Here is a 16,575-nt window from a genome sequence, read left to right as displayed (position 1 = left end):
CAACTTTTGAATATTAAAAGCTACCAGAACACTAAGCCTTTGTCCATAGAATAAATATCTCAAATAATTATGATAGTTCTCAGAAAATATACTTAAAAGAAATTCAGTAATTCAGTATAATAGACTATAGTTGAGTGTTTGATCACAACAGCTGGAAATAATATACCTAAATACCTTTAACATTTTATTTAGCTTAAAATGTTAATCTATTGATATACAGTCATCACCTTTTCTTTGCCTTTGGGTCTGCTAATTGGTGTTACACATAGTCTTTTGACTGTGTTCAAATCATATCCGAAATGTATTTTCTACTTTTATAGTTTGTTTCTTCAAAGATGGGGAAACAGTTAAGATACTTGTAAATAAATGAGTGTAGAAGCCTTCTATCATTAGTTCTCAACTAAGGGTGATACTGCCTTCTGGAAATCTATGGAGGTTTTTTTTTAGTCATCTATTACAGGGTAGAAGAGAGCAGTATGACATTTAGAATGTAGGGTCCAGGGATTATGAACATCCTGCAGTGTATAGGACACTCTTGAACAGTGAAAACTGGTCTGGTCCAAAATGCTATTTACATCCATTTTGAGAAATAGGTACCTTTTCTCATTAAGATTTTTTCCCCCTATCTTTTGCACTCTTCTTTCCAATGCATAATTTGAAAGCTGCTTTTTTTTTTTTAAGTGATCCATCTAAATCACGTCTTTCCAAAAGTACAGCTCTGTTCCATAGAAACAACCACTCTTTTTTTCCCCCACACTCATCTTGGCCCACGTGGTGTTATTTAAACAAATTTTGTGACAATCAATAACAGACTTTTGGTGAAATACAATACCAACAGATGGAGTAAAACATATGGGCATCAGCTGAAGAAACAGTGACCAAGGGAGTGCAATGCCAGGAGAAGCAGGAGCAGGCAGCATCACATAAGCCAAAGGAGTGAAGATTTCAAAATTGAGGGAAAATCATCAGGTGTGACAGACAAATTTTATTTGTAAGAAATAGATTGAAAAGTGTTTACTGGATTTGGCAGTTTGGATGTTTTGCTGACCTTAGATCACTCTAGGTAGAGTTCTGGGTCATGAAACAAACTAGGTAGCTTCAGGTCTGAATAGTGAGGAATAAAAAAGTGGAGAGAACCTGTGTTGCCTCTGTTTTCAAGAAATATACCTGAGAAATGTAGAGAACTGTTGTAGCCCATATTGGCTGTTGTTATAACAAAATTCCACAGGCTGGGTAGCTTATAAACAACAGAAATTTATTACTCACAGATCTAGAGGTTGGAAGTTCGAGATCAGAGTGCCAGCATGGTTGAGTCAGGGCCCTCTACTAGGTCACAGATTTTGTTTTATTCTCACATGGGGGAAAGGGCTAGAGATCCCTTTCGAATCTCTTTTACAAGGCATTAATACCATTCATAAATAATTACCTCTGAAAGGCCCCACTTACTAATATCATCACCTTTGGGGGTAAGAATTTCAACATATGAATTTGGAAAGAGACACAAATGTTCAGACCATAGCAGGAACATATTGAATAATTCCCAGAAGGGAATGTGGGATAAATGGGTAATGTTCTATTTAAAAAACAGTAGTCCCCCCTTTATCTGCAGGGGGTACGTTCCAAGATCCCCAGTGGACACCTGAAATTGCAAGTAGTACCGAATTATATATATATATATATATATATATATGATTATATCATATGTATAGTCATATGTCATATATACACACACACGTATATATATACACACACACATTATACTATATATGCTTTTTTCCTATACATACATATCTTTTCACTTAAAGGAAAAACTTTATAGTTTTCCTTTGGCATATCTGAATTCCCAGCACCACGACTCTTGTGCCCATTATTAAGTAAAATAAGGGTTAAACACAATCAGTGCAATACTGTGACAGTCGACCTGATAACCAAGACGGCTACTAAGTGAATAACGGCCGGTCACATATACAATGTGGATATGCTAGACAAAGGGATGATTCACGTCCCAGACCTAACAGAGAAGGATGGCACAAGATTTTATCACGCTACTCGTATCAGCATATAATTTACAACTTAGAAATTGTTTACTTCTAGAATTTTCCATCTGATATATTCAGACCGTGATTGACTGTGGATAACTGAAACCACAGAAGGGAACTGCAGATAGTGGAGACTACCGTATAACAAATTTATATAAGCCGGGGGGATGTTAGAGGAGATGTTGTAAATATTGGAGCCAGGAGAAGATTAAACAAGTTCGTTTAAGAGGTATGACATGGCTACCTCTTAAGTTTGGAGGAAATATAGGTGAAAATAGGTATGGTGTTTTCAGGTTTGGAGACAGAAAGTGGAAGGGGACATTGCCCGATAATCTTAATTTTCATCGTAACCTGGGAGGCAGAATTGTCTCTCTGGGAAGGGGGCATTGAGTGGGACAGGGAAGTGGTTGAAGAATGATTTAAGTCAGGTGTAAGTTTGGAAAAGTCATTGGGGGAAATAGGAGAAGAAGTTGACCAAGAATGAATAAAAAATGAAATAGTTTGCGATTGTGCTCAAGTGTTCCCTGGCTGCCCTGGAGTAGGCAGAACCCAGAGGAAGGGTAGCTTTGAGTCAGATTCGTTGTTTTACAGTGAGGTACAGTAGAAAAACAAGAATGTGAAAGAGTCAAAGAGGCTCATAAAAAAAAATGTTCACTTGGTCAGGAATGAGAGATTTGATAGACTAGGAGAAAATTAAGGGATTGAAGGACTGAAGGTCTCAGTAATATTTGCAAATATTTTCTTCCATTCTGTAGGTTGTCTTTTCATTTTCATAATAATTTCTTTGCACAAAAGTTTTAACTTTTGATTAAGTCCAATTTATCAATTTTTCTTTTGCTGCTTGTGCTATTGGTCTTTTATATCTAATCCATTGCCAAATTCAAGGTCATGGAGATTTATCCCTGTACTTTCTTCTAAGAATTTTATGGTTTTAGCTCTTACGTTGTTATGGTCATGGTCTTTGATCATTTTTAGTCAGTTTTTACATATGCTGTGAAGTGAGGGGTTCAACTTTATCTTTTGCATGTGGAAATCCAGTTGCCCAGCACCATCTGTTGAAGAAACCGTTCTTTCCTCACTGAATGGACTTGACACTCTTGTCAAAAATCAGTTGGCCATATATGTATGAGTTTATTTTTGGACTCTCGATTCTGCACTATTAGTATATATGTTTATTATTATGATCGTACCATCCTGTTTCGATTATGGTAGCTTTGTATTGAGTTTTGAAATCAGCAAGTGTAAGACTTCCACCTTTGTTGTTTTTCAAGATTTGGCTATTCTGGGGTTCCTTGAATTTCTGTATGAACTTGAGGATCAGAAATGAAAAAGCCACATCACTTTTTATAATCAGCTAGCACGTTGTTAGAATTTAAAGTGTCTTTACATATCTGTGGTCAAAAATTTAAGCCTTTAGTCACCTAAGAATTTTCTGCTTAAAATCTACTTAGAGTCTGTTTAGAAAAGAAGTCACAAGAACTATAATTTGGAATACAATTATTTTCCAAGCCTGTTCATATATTCCCTAATAGAAGAAAAATAGGAAACTTTATTTGTAGCTTCACAAGTAACTAGTCTTATAATCAGTTTAGGATCAGTTTCATATAAGTAAAGCTAAAATGGATATGAGACAGAGCCTGCTGTCAATGTGGTTATTATTTGAGTATTTTATTCATTTTTAATATTCATTACAATATGAGGTGTTTGGGTACAAAGCTAGCTTAAATAAAGGAAAAATTGAATCATCAGGCGTTCTGATCAAAATAGCAACATAGAAAGTCCTTCCTTCTGCTCCGAACAAATAGAGATTCTAGAGAAAAATGTTAGTATCAATAACAACAAAAATAATCCAGTTCAAAAGAATGAACAGGAAATCTCCAGGTACTGGGAATGAAAAGAAGTTCACAGCCCAAGCAGAGAATGATAGCTGAAAACAAACAAGATCTACAGGCCAACCAGGTAGACTTTTATGGGCTACTAGAGTGAAGCCTTAGAGCCCTGTGGGTTGGCAGCACGGCTGGAGTGAAGGCTCTTGCATGGAGCCAGACAGCTCTAAAAGATTGTGATGAAGCAATTAGAAAAATTGCACTCACTGTCTAGAGAAAGTGGTAAAAAAAAACTTACAATATGTTTTAGTTCCTATAAAATTGTAATTAAAAGAAAAGGAATAATCAAGAATTGGCAACCCCAGCTTACAGTGTGTGTATGAGGAGTAAATTTACACTGCCTCTAGTGAGGCAGGAACGATTTTTTCAGGCTAAGAAATTAACATTAATATTGGTCTGATATCAAATTAGATTAAGAAACTTAACCATTATTAATAAAACTATATGAAAAAGTAAAAACTACATAGAAAATTTCAAAATAAAGGAATGGGAGGAAAGAGCAGATAGGAGGTTAAATACTGTTGACATTTAGCTGTTTACTTATAAAAATGGCAGCTTCATATGATTCAGCTATTCATAACAAAGCACTAGCAGAGCAATTTTAATATCAGACTTTTGAAGCAAGAACAGTACTAGGGACAAAGAAAGATTCAAGAACAATCAGCCAAGAAGATAAATTAATAATGATCTTGAACATGCTTATTAATCTCAAAATATGTATAGCAAAGTCTGTATCACAAGGAGAAATTGACAAATCTGTAATGATGGAGGTACTTAAAAATTGCACTATCAGAAGTTATTAGAGAAATGAGGTGGAGAAGATTTGAACAACAAAATAGACAGAACTCTATTCAACAAATAGTGATTTATATTCTTTCAAAATACATACGAAATCTCCTCCTAAGTTTAGTATGTGATAGGCCACAGAAGAAATCTCAGAACTGATGTCATATAGACCCCATTCTCTGATAACAGTGTAATAAATTCAGAAATCAGCAAAAGCATAGTCGGAAAACTCCATATGTTTGGAAACTAAAGATAACACTTACCAATGATTCATTTGGAAGCAAATCACAACAGAAGAAGTTTGTTTACAGCATTATGGTAGACTCTGGACCCTCTTGTAAACAACTAAGAAAATGATATAAAATGTGCAATACGTATTTTAGACATGTTAGTGTTTTAGGAAGTAAATAAGAATTAAAGAATACTCAGAGGCCCCAAACCAAAGGAAAGCTGAAAATGTAAAAGGTAAAGTCTTGAGGATACTTGCTGAAGTCAGAGTTATTGAATTTCTGTTTTCATGAGTTGGCAGGGTTCAGGGCCCTCCGAAGATTGAGACTCTAGTAGCAGACACCCTTGTATAAATCGAACTTCTAGAGGACTTCACCTTCAAATTAAGAGAGAACTAGAAATAAACCCTAGCACAGAGTTGTAGTGAATCATTTGTGGGTTGTGAAATCAGTTATGTGGTCACTGTCTGCACTGGTTTTTTTTTTTTTTTTTTTGAAATGTCAAATGTAGTACTGCTTCATGTAACTTTTGTTTGATTTTTGTGTGTTAGTGTGTATTTGTATATGAATGTGTATATGATTATAATTGGTTACATTGTTATTCTTTTACCATCATTCAGTCTTGGTCAAAAAAACTTGGAAGCTGTGCCTTAGAGAAACCATAGCATGTGTCCACAGAAACATGAACAGCTACTCATTTCAGCATTCTTTATAATAGCAAAAGACTGGAAGCAGCCTAAATTCTATCAGTAGTAGGAAGGGTAAATAAATATTTTTATACAATGGAACATTATTCATTAGATAAAACGAGATAATTACGTCTACTTATGTTAACATAGATAACTCACAAAGCGTAATATTGAGTGGCAGAAACAAGCTGCAGAATGATAGGTAAGTATAATAGAGTTTATATTTAAAAAAATAATATAACATTATTGCTGTTTGGTAAAAATAGACACCAACTTCAGTATACCAATTTCTGAAGATAAAAAGAGTGGAATGGGATTAGAACGGGTTTCCAAAGAATGTGGCAAGCTCTCTAACTTTGTGTGTATGTACACACACATGCAAGCATTTCCCTTAAAAAATTGTAAGTGAATATGACAAAATGTTAACATGTGGATAATAGGCACTTGGGTATTTATTATATTCTTTCCTGTACTTTTCTGGTGTTTAATTTTTTTTTTTAATTGTATCATGTATAAGTAGATAATTTGTAGTTTTCTTACAAGGAGAATCTTTAGAGGGTGAATGATGTCAGAATTAAATTTTTAGGTGTTCTCTGGAAGAGCACATTCAGTTGTGTTAATATAATACCTTTAATTACATGAAAGCTCTGTAATTTTATGAGTATAGTAGTCAAGTTGAGAAGGAGAAGGTATGGGAAAGGAATTAAATATAAAATTCTAAGTATGAGAATATTTTCTTTAGTGCATAAAAAGGGAAAATATAATAATTTAATACCCTGAAAAAAATGCTTGTTGAATTAGAAACCCTGATGAAGAAAGGAAAAATTTCTCTCTCTGCGCATTGCATTCAGAGAAACCAAACTACCACCCATTGAATATAAGTTAAAACTTAACATTATGTTACTAGAATTGTAAGTTGTTGCTTACCATGAGACAACAAATCAAAAAAATATATAATATATTTATTGTTTTGTCATTCACATTTTTAAATTTTACCTAGCTGGTCACCTGACTTTTGAATGCCGAAATTTTCTTCGAGTAGACCCCAAAAGGGACATAGTTTTGGATGTCAGCAGCACAAGCAGTGAAGAGAGTGATGAGGAGAACGAGGAACTGAATAAATTGCAGGCATTACAAGAAAAAAGTAAGTAATACTTTTTTTCTCTCCATCCTTTAAAAATGTTTTTAAATGTTCTACTCTTTAATGTCATGTTTATCTATTGTTCTGTGGTATTTATCGTTAAGATAGTTTTTCTATTATATGTAAGAGGTGCTACAGAGGTAATAGGCTTTGAACATTCTAAGTAATTTTCCCCAAATCAAACCGCTTATCAGTTATAGAACCAGGAGGCAAGTCTGTTTTTGTTTCCACAACCCAGATTTTGTTGTTGTTGTTCCATCACACTAGGATGTGTCACATGGTACAAAAAGTCTGATTTAAGACTTGGTTTCTAACCCTACTTGGCCATTTTTTAGCATGTGACTTTCAGCAAGTCGACCACTCTGACCCTCAATTTCTTTGTGGGGTAACATAAAGGATTGAGTGGTCAGATCACACTCATTCAAATCAGAGCTCTTAGTATTAAGCTATAATAGTAGGTTAAGTACATAAGTATGTACGAAGAGATTTATTTCCTGTGGCATCCTCCTTTTTCCTCAAAGAGAAGAGAAATTGCAGACATATTGTTTAACTATTTCTTTCATGTCTTATGTATAAAATGATCTATCCTTGCAATGGTGGTTTTAGGGATAAAATGTGATGCTGTTTGTAAAAATACATTGTAAACTATAGAATGCCACATGGTAGATGTCACACAGAAGCAAAATGCAAGTTATTCAAATATAGGTTTAGGCATGGGATGAGAGAAATACAAAAGGGTAAACTCATCTTATTTTAGATCAGATAACAATAAACACTTTAACATTTTTTAAGCTTTCCATGTTATATCCAATGAAAATAAGTAAAGAAGTCAAACGCCAAGGTACTAGGAGAAGTGAGAAGGCAGAAGAGGGAGAGTGTCCCAAAGAGGGCAAACAAAATTGACATTACGTATGAGCATATGCAGCCTCAGGTAAAGCTGCTTGAACGTACACGCTTACTTTTGCTCCCTACTGAAATATCACTGAAATGATAGTAAAAGAATATTTTTTGAAGACATAAACCCACAGGAAGCAATAGTAACAGAATTTTGTTGAAAAGTCAATGTGTTAGTGATAATGGACTGTACATTTGAGAAAGCTAAGTCCTTTAACAGTGTGGAAAGCTGAGACATATCCTGATATATACTTTAAAGCTCCCTAAAGACTTGATAATGAGTATTCTTAGGTACCTTTGTAAGTGAAGACGTACGTAAGTCTAAAATCAGAGGGATTGGTTAAAAATCTGAAGTAGTCAGATTCTCAGTTCCCTTCTCCTACTCTGTAAAGCCAGATGGCTTCACTCCATCACCTCAGTAGACTACTGTAGGTCTATTTTCTAGACAGGGTAAGACAAAGAGTCTTTAAACTGAGACATACCAAACACAGATGATGGTTAGATATAAAATAGTGAGAACTTTGTAGCCATTGTACCTATTTGGTTCCCAGACACTTATCACATGGGATTTGAAGATTCATCTCTGAGAAATATGACCAGTCTAAAAAGAAAGTAGCAAAGATACTAACATCAGGGATTCTTCAAGGACATCGCCTAGCCAGATTACCAGTAAAGTCCAGATTTTCAAGCTTGCTCGCTCAAAGCTTCCAGTCAGCTTTTTAGACAATCAAGGAGCATTAAATTTCTGAGGAAAGACTCTGGTATGAGCTATAAATACCAAATCCAGCAAACAAAAAAAATCAGCTTGAAGGATACAGTTTTTTAAGGGAGGACAAAACTTAAATAATATCCAGTTTCATAGAAAGATAAGATAGAGCATCCACAAAACATGAGTAAGATACTATAAAAAGAACAAAAACAACAAAAGAACTTTTTGAAATTAAAAAAGAAGCAGATGTGGAAAATGTGATAGAAGATAAAGAAATCTAAGAAGAACAAAATGAAAAAAAAAAAAAAGACAAGGATCAATTTAGGAAATATTTCATTTAAATAAAGCCAGAAAAAGAAAACAAAAAATTTATAAGAATTAAAGGACATTAATTTCCAGACAAAAAGGTTCAAGTACTAAGCTCAGTGTTAAAAACAGATTTACACAAAGGCACACCATTATGAAACTTCAGATTATAGGAAACAGTAGAATATAATTCAGACTTTCCAGAGTCAAGAGTGAAGGATCAGGAGTCAGAGTAGCTTTGTACTTCTCTAAAGCAATACTGGAAGCTTTAGATGCTTCCAAATTTTTGAAGGAAAATTATATCCCAATTAGAATGGTACACCCAACCAAATTATCAACCAAGTGTGAAAGTAGGATAAAGGCAATGTCCTTTAAAGACATTCAGAGTCTCAAAAAATTTATCTCTCATATACCCTTTTTTAGAGTATTTATTCCAGAGATTTTCTACTGAAGTCAAGAAGTAGACCAAAAAAAAAGGAAAACATGGAATATAGGACATAGACGAGTATGAATTTTTTTTCATACTCCGTTTTATTTAGCATTATTTAATATTAATCAGTAATTTGTTTAATGTTAGAAGATAGTCATGTCCTCATATCTCATCTCAATATTTTATGATATTTTTTTAGTTTAATCCAGAAATGTTCTATTTTGACAACTTAGTGGGGTTTTGACTTAGTTTGGTTTTTTTGGTTTTGTTTTATTTGTTTAAGACAGTTTTATGTTAAATTTATACTTGATTTCATTTAAAGTGGTTGACACTGAGAGCTGCATAAGACAAATTGCCCGAAACAGATATTTACATATTGCCATAATTGTTCTCCTTCCCTTTAGTAACTGCTAGAATCAGATTTAACTGAATGACTTATGGTGGTTTCAAGCTTCATAAATATAAGGCTTAAATGAATTCACATGATAATTGGAGTAAAGCTTATATTGGGCTCAAAATGTACTTTTTATGAGACAGCTACAAAAGATATTTGCTAACCAGTTGATAGGAAGACCCAAGAGGGAATGAGAATTTAGATGAATGGGTCTAGGTTCAGAGCTGCTTAGCCAGGTATTTAAGAGCAGCTGGAGTAGCTACAAACCCGGTGATAGATATGCAGACAACAACCTAGTAGCTGAGCCTGCTGGTGCTGCTAGGAAGGGTCTTCTGTCCTACCCAAAGCAGCATGTAAACAGTGGATCATGACTTCTGACTCCTGTATCTTACATTAGAGACCACCACCCTTGCTGATCATAACAAAATTTCAATGTTAAAGTACATAAGGACCTTGCCTTCTATTTTGTACTCCAGAGTTGGTTGTATTATTTCCAAGAAAATATTATTTTGCAAAAACTCAAATTCTTTTTCCTCCTATGCCTGTATACATTCAACAACATTTATTGAAGGAACCTCAATAAATAAAGGTATAGTGGTTCTATGAGTTGTAGTATAGAAACACTGAATTATCTAAAATAAATTTTGTCTTCAGTGCTTGAATTCTCATTTCCTATTATTGTCAGTACTGCTAGTTCTTAAGAGTACATGGCTAGGAAAAATATTTCTTGAATTCTAGGATTATTTTGTTTTATTAGAACTAATTTCTCTATGTAATCTAGTCAGTGGAAGAGGAAATTATTCCCATAGCTACTGTTTTATTTGCTTAGTTTCTTTGACATTTTTTTTTTTTTGGACATGTTTACAATAGTCATTCTGAACTTATAGTAGCTACAAAAAAAGACAGCTACTCAAGAGAAAGCTAAAGTGACTATTTTAATGTGAGATCAAGTCGATTTCAAAACAAAGAATATTACTAGGAATAAAGAGAGTTTTTTCATAATGATAAAAAGGTCACTTAGTCATGAGCGCATAAAAGTACTAAGTGTTTGTGCACTTAACAAAATTCAAAATATATGAAGCAAACCTTGGTAAAAATATCAGGGATAATTTTTGTAGATTCAACAAATCAACAATTATAGTTGCAGATTTCAACACATGTTTCTCAATAATTGATAAAACAAACAGTAAATTAGAAAGGATATAGAAGATTTGAATAACACTTTCAACCAGCTTAACCTACTTAACATTTATAAAACACCTCACCCAACAACAGCAGAATACAGTTTTTTAAGTGCACACAGAACATCTACCAAGATGGACCTTATTCTATGCTATAAAACAAGTCTCGATAAATTTTAAAGGATTCAAGTTATGCAAAGCGTGTTCTTTAGCCACAAAGAAATTAAATTAGAAATTAGTAGCAGATAGCTTCTGGAAAATTCCCAAGTATTTGTAATCTAACATACTTCTAAATAACCCATTGGATCAAAGAAAAAATTCAAAGGAAATTAGAAAGTATTTTGAACTGAATGAAAATAAAAACACAACATAACATTATAGGATGCCCCTAAAGCAGTACTTAGAGGCAAATTTACAGCACTGAATGCCTATATAAGAGAAGAAATGTCTCAAATTTTTAACTTCAGCTTCAACCATAACACACTAGAAAAAGAAGAGCAAATGAAACCCAAAGCAAGCAGAAGAAAGGAAATAATAGAGATCAGAGATGAAATCGAGGAAATGGAAAATAGAAAAACAATAGAAGAACAAAATAGGGAATATCAGTGAAACCAAAAGCTGGTTCTTTGAGATTTATAAAATTGAAAAATTGCTATCCAAACTGATCTGGTTAAACGATAGCCATAAATTACCAATATCAGGAATGAAATAATGACAATACTACAGATTATACAGATACTAAAATAAGGGAATATTATGAACAACCTCATGCCAGTAAATTGGACAACTTAAATTAAATGGACAAATTACTTGAACAACACAAACTACCAAAACTTTCAAAAAGAAATAGGTAAACAGAATAGCCTACATCTGTTAAAGAAGTTATATCTTTACTTTTAAAACTTTCAACAAAGAAAACTCCATAGCTGAATGGCTTCTTTCATGAATTCTACTAAACATTTTAAAGGAGAAATAATACCATTTCTAAATAAAATCTTTTAAAAATCAAAGTGGAGATACTTTGCAATTCAATTTATAAGACCAACATTACCCTGATAACAGAACCAGATAAAGATACTACAAGTAAAGTAGACTCCATAAATACAGACACAGAGAATTTTAAGCAATTAAAATAATTTTAGCAAATCAAACCCAACAATATGTAAAAATGATAATATATTATGACCAGTGTAGTTCATTTCACCTCAAGAATATAAGATTTGTTTTACATTTGAAAATCAGTCAATGTAATTCACTAAAAAAGAGCAGCAATATGATAATTACAATGTTTCAAGAAATTATTCGAGCAAGTATATTGTCCATTTCTGATAAAAATTCTCAACAAACTGGGAAGAGAACTTTATCAATTTGATAAAGGATGTCTATAAAAACTGAATGATTATGTCATACTTAATGATAAAAGACTGAATGTTTCCATAACATAAGGAACAAAGCAAAGATGTTCACTCCTACCACTTCTGTTCAACATTGTAGTAGAGATTTTAGCCATGCCATAAGTAAAAAAAAGAAATCAGAGTTATCCAGATTGGAAAGGAAAGAAGAAAACTGTATTTGCAGTTGACTTAATCATTTATGTATAAATTCTATGGATACTATCAAAAAAAAACTTCTATTACTAATAACAGTTTAGTAAAGTTGTAAAGTATAAGATCAATTAATGGACAAGGAAAAAAATCAATTGTATTTCTGTGTGCTGGCAATGAACAATCAGAAATTGAAATTTTAAAAATACCTTTTATAACAGGATAAAAAATTGAAATACTTAGGTATAAATCTGACAGAAGATGTGCAAGACTGAAACATACAAAACATTGCTGAGGGCAATTAAAGAAAAGTGTGAATCAAAGGATATACCATATTCATGGAATAGAGGATTCAGTCTTTTTAAGAAATCAGTTCTCCTCAGCTTGATTTATAGATTTAAACTACTCACCATCAAAATTTCAGCAGTCTGTTTTTTGGAAATTGACAAGCCAGTTCAAAGGTTCTTGTGGAAATGTAAAGGACCTAGGATAGCAAAAATGCTTTGAAAAAGAATAATGAAGCTGGAGGACTAATACAACCTTAATTCAGGACTTAGTGTAAAACTACAGATAATCAAGATAATGTGGTATTGATGTAAAGACAGATCTAGATAGAATAGACCCATACATATATGGCCAATTGATTTTATTATCTAAATTTTTTATTTTGAAATAAAAAGAAATTCCAGGGAACTCACTACTATGTCATTATCTGGATTTTGAAACTTCTAGCAGGTATATCTTCTTTCTACCTTTCAGAGTCTTTTTATGTTTTTTGTTTTTGTTTTTGTTTTGTTTTTATAATTTCTGGAGTTTTTAGGTGCACTTAATGGGAGGAGTAGGAAAAGTACATTTATTCCATCTTCCCAGAAGCAGAAGTTCAATTGATTTTTGACAAAGGTGAAAAGGCAGTTCTTCTGTAGACAGGATAGTCTTTTCAACACATGGTGTTAGAATAATTGAATATCAAAAAAAGTGTTAAGTGAAAGAAATAAGTTGCAAAATGTTATATATGCCACAATCCATTTTCCAAAGATAAAAAAAACTTGGGACTTATATGTAACTATGTTTGTATAAGTGATTATATGTGTATATTTGGTTATACAGAGGAATGCCTAGAAGAATACACACCAAATCATGTATTTAAAAAACAAAGTAGAGAACAGTATGTATCCCCTTTTTCAGGGCACTGATGACATAAATATTAGATCTGTTGTTATTGTCCCATAGTCCTAGGATCTCATGACCCTAATTTTGTTTAAAAAGAAAGTTTAAAAAAAAAGGCAAAAACAAAAAACTATACTTGATTGTATTGTTTTGTTTTTTAGGATCTGGAGTGGTACCCACCAAACTGTTGACATTGATTTGCTATAGGAATTAGAAGTGGAGTGTTTGACTATTTTTACTTAACATACTTAGTATTTGACATTTTTATAAAAAGCATATAACACTTTTATAGGTTTTTGATGAATAAAAATAACTAATGGGCCTTGAGGGCATTGCGCTAAGTGAAATAAGTCAGAGAGAAAAACAAATGCTATCTGATCTCACTTTTATGTGAACTCTAAAGGAAAAAAAACAAAAAAACAAAAAAAACTAAGCTCATAGATAACAGAGAACAGATTGATGGTTGCCAGAGATGGGGATGGGGTTGGGGATGAGGGCAAAATGGGTAAAGGGGGTCAAAAGACACAAACTTCCAGTTATAAAATAATAAGTCATGGGGCTGTAATATACAGCATGGTGACTATAGTTAAAATACTGTGTTGTATATTTGAAAGCTGCTAAGAGAGTAGATCTTAAATGTTCTCATCACAAGAAAAAAATATTTTTGCAACTGTTATGGTGACAGATGTTAACTAGACTTATTACAGTCATCTGATCATTTCGTAATATATACAGATATCGAACCAGTATTTTGAACACCTGAAACTAATACAATGTTATATGTCAATTATACCTCAATTTAAAAAAATAAATCAAGAAAGGAGAAATTGTTACAAGAAAAGTGCATTATCTTAACGAGTGAAATTCACCAACCAACAACCAAAATCAAAAAATATATGCATACCATTTTAGTATATAAACCCATGGTGACCTGATTCTTTCCCCTCAACACACAGGAATAAATGAAGAAGAGGAGAAGAAAAAAGCAAAAAGCAAAGAGAAAATCAAGTTGAAAAAAAAAAGGAAAAGGTATTTTTTTAACATCATTTTTAAAAAGGCAGGACTTGTGAATCCAAGATGGATTATAAAATATTTCCATGTATATTTATTTACAGTTTATTTAACATTAATTTTTTTCCTAATGGGAATTAGATGCTCAGTTGTTTCAATAAAATAACAAAGTCCTTTATTTCAGGAATCAAAAATAAAGTCAACACTCAGCCACCTTAAATTTTCTTTTTGGAGCAAATCAAGGTATAAATAAATAACATGCCTCCCCATGTTTCATGTATTCTATTTTAACTTTTAGAACATTGATTAACCTATTAATGGAACATAGTCTAAATTCTTTAGATATATTTTTTTCCTCATTTATGTGAAGTTGGAGCCTAAATATTTGTATTCTCAAAATATCATTACTATGTCTAAGAAATTAATTTATTAATAGAATTTATGTACTCACTTGTTATGCTAAAAATTCCTTTAGGTCTTTCAGAACCTTCATCAGCCACTTATGAATTTTTATATCAATTCTTTTAACAACTAACTAGTTAAAGAAATTGATCAAAAGAATTAATAAGCAACTTTTTCCATGGTTAATGAGTGTAATTTCATTTAACTAGAACAAACATCTACTCATAGACTTTTTTTAAGGCACTTTGCAATAGTAATGTCTGGCTTAGATCATAGTTCTTTGACAGTAGATTCTGCAAATCAGATGTCACTTTATAATTTTTGTAGAGCATTTAATATATGCATTTTAATACCTCAGCTATTTTATAAATTGGAATAGTTTACTTACAAGTGCTTGGAATTAAATAATAATTTTTAATATAAAAACTAGTAGGAAGGTAGAGCTCAGTGTATTTTGTAGTCTCACTACTATATTATTAAATCATTTGCATAAGCACAACAAGGGGGATTGCTTATAGGAAAAGTGAGTATCTATTTTTGTCCAAATTCTAATATACTTGTTTTATAGTAACATTATTTATTCAAGCCTCTCTTTCTCAGGCCTCACAGACCTCAGATAGGGCCTGAAATTATATGAACTTTTCTAGGCACACTTAGCAGAATTATTGCCACCTAATAGAGTTGCTGTGCCACAGTCTAACATTTTGCCTTAAAAATGAGAATGCAGGACGAAAAAGGCAAAGCAAAATGTACAGGTTGTGAAGAAGAATCTAAATCAGAATCCAGAGGTCAAGCACGGTGTTTAAAGCAGGAAAACAGAGAAGAGTTGAGAATAACAGAGTTGCAGAGGGAGGAAGAGAGTACATAAGAAAATGACCTTGGGAAATGGCCAGAAGTCTAAGTAAGTAGACAAGGAGAAGAAAGAAACACAATATGAGAGAACCGGGGGAAACTCGGAGTCTCTAAACAAGGCAGTCAAGGAGTTTCACACATGTTACATGTTACTCTGTGGATGCAGCCTTGTAGTCTCATGGGTTTACTTTTTATCCTTCTGTATGTCTCTCAGGTTTTCTTAGTTTGGGTTTTACCTTCTAATGTCTAGATCACTGAGCTTTCTCTTGAGATACCTTTTTTATTTTGAATTAACTCAGTTTCTGACTTGTCACTCATATTTGGGGTTTGGGTGTGGGTAGATTGTTGGACACTTCTTCATATAAGAGTTTAACAAATGGCTTCTGTTTTGGGTTTTCTTTTTTTTTTTTTAATATTAGAAGAAGGAATTCTACAGTTCTTTTCTAATTTAGTATTACAGTAACAGAAAAATAAAGTATAATGGTAAATTGTCCTCATTCATTTATATAGAATATTCATTTAAAAGCATGTTTTCTGTATCTAGTGAAATTATTTTGGAATGCAAGTGTTCATCTGTATCACTCTGCATCTAGAAGAATCAGGTACTTTAACTTGAAAAATTAAAAGAATTAACAAAAATGTTTTTATTTTGTTAATTTCCATCTTCCATCCATTTATACAGATGTATAATTACAGCCCTTTTTATATAATTGCATTCTTTTGTGGCTCTTTTAAGAGAATATGCTAGCAAGTTGTTACATGCACAAGTGAATTGTGTACATAACAAGACTTTGTAAATGCCACTTCTTTTTTCTTACAAGATTTCGAAGGGTACAACAGGATAAAAAACTGAAAATCAGAAAAACCATTTCATCCTTACTGAATCTAAAATTTATTACTAGAGTTGAATGAAATAG

The 16,575-nt window shown here is 32.6% G+C and overlaps 1 protein-coding gene across 2 annotated transcripts in view; it reads left to right on the top strand.

Annotated features, from left to right (window-relative positions):
- Positions 1–16,575, top strand: part of SREK1IP1 (SREK1 interacting protein 1) — a 35,110-nt gene that overhangs the window by 11,982 nt on the left and 6,553 nt on the right. For both annotated transcript variants that reach the window (XM_039870019.1, XM_039870020.1), the window contains exons 3-4: positions 6,628–6,771; positions 14,350–14,422. In XM_039870019.1, coding sequence (XP_039725953.1) covers positions 6,628–6,771; positions 14,350–14,422 — 217 coding nt within the window. The remainder of the gene's footprint in view (positions 1–6,627; positions 6,772–14,349; positions 14,423–16,575) is intronic.

The sequence above is a fragment of the Pteropus medius genome, unplaced genomic scaffold (genome assembly GCF_902729225.1).
Source record: "Pteropus medius unplaced genomic scaffold, Ma_sr-lr_union100, whole genome shotgun sequence".
In the NCBI taxonomy this organism is placed as follows: domain Eukaryota; kingdom Metazoa; phylum Chordata; class Mammalia; order Chiroptera; family Pteropodidae; genus Pteropus; species Pteropus medius.
The sequence above is the reverse complement of the archived record's forward strand: the minus strand, read 5'-3'. Positions and strand labels throughout refer to the sequence as shown.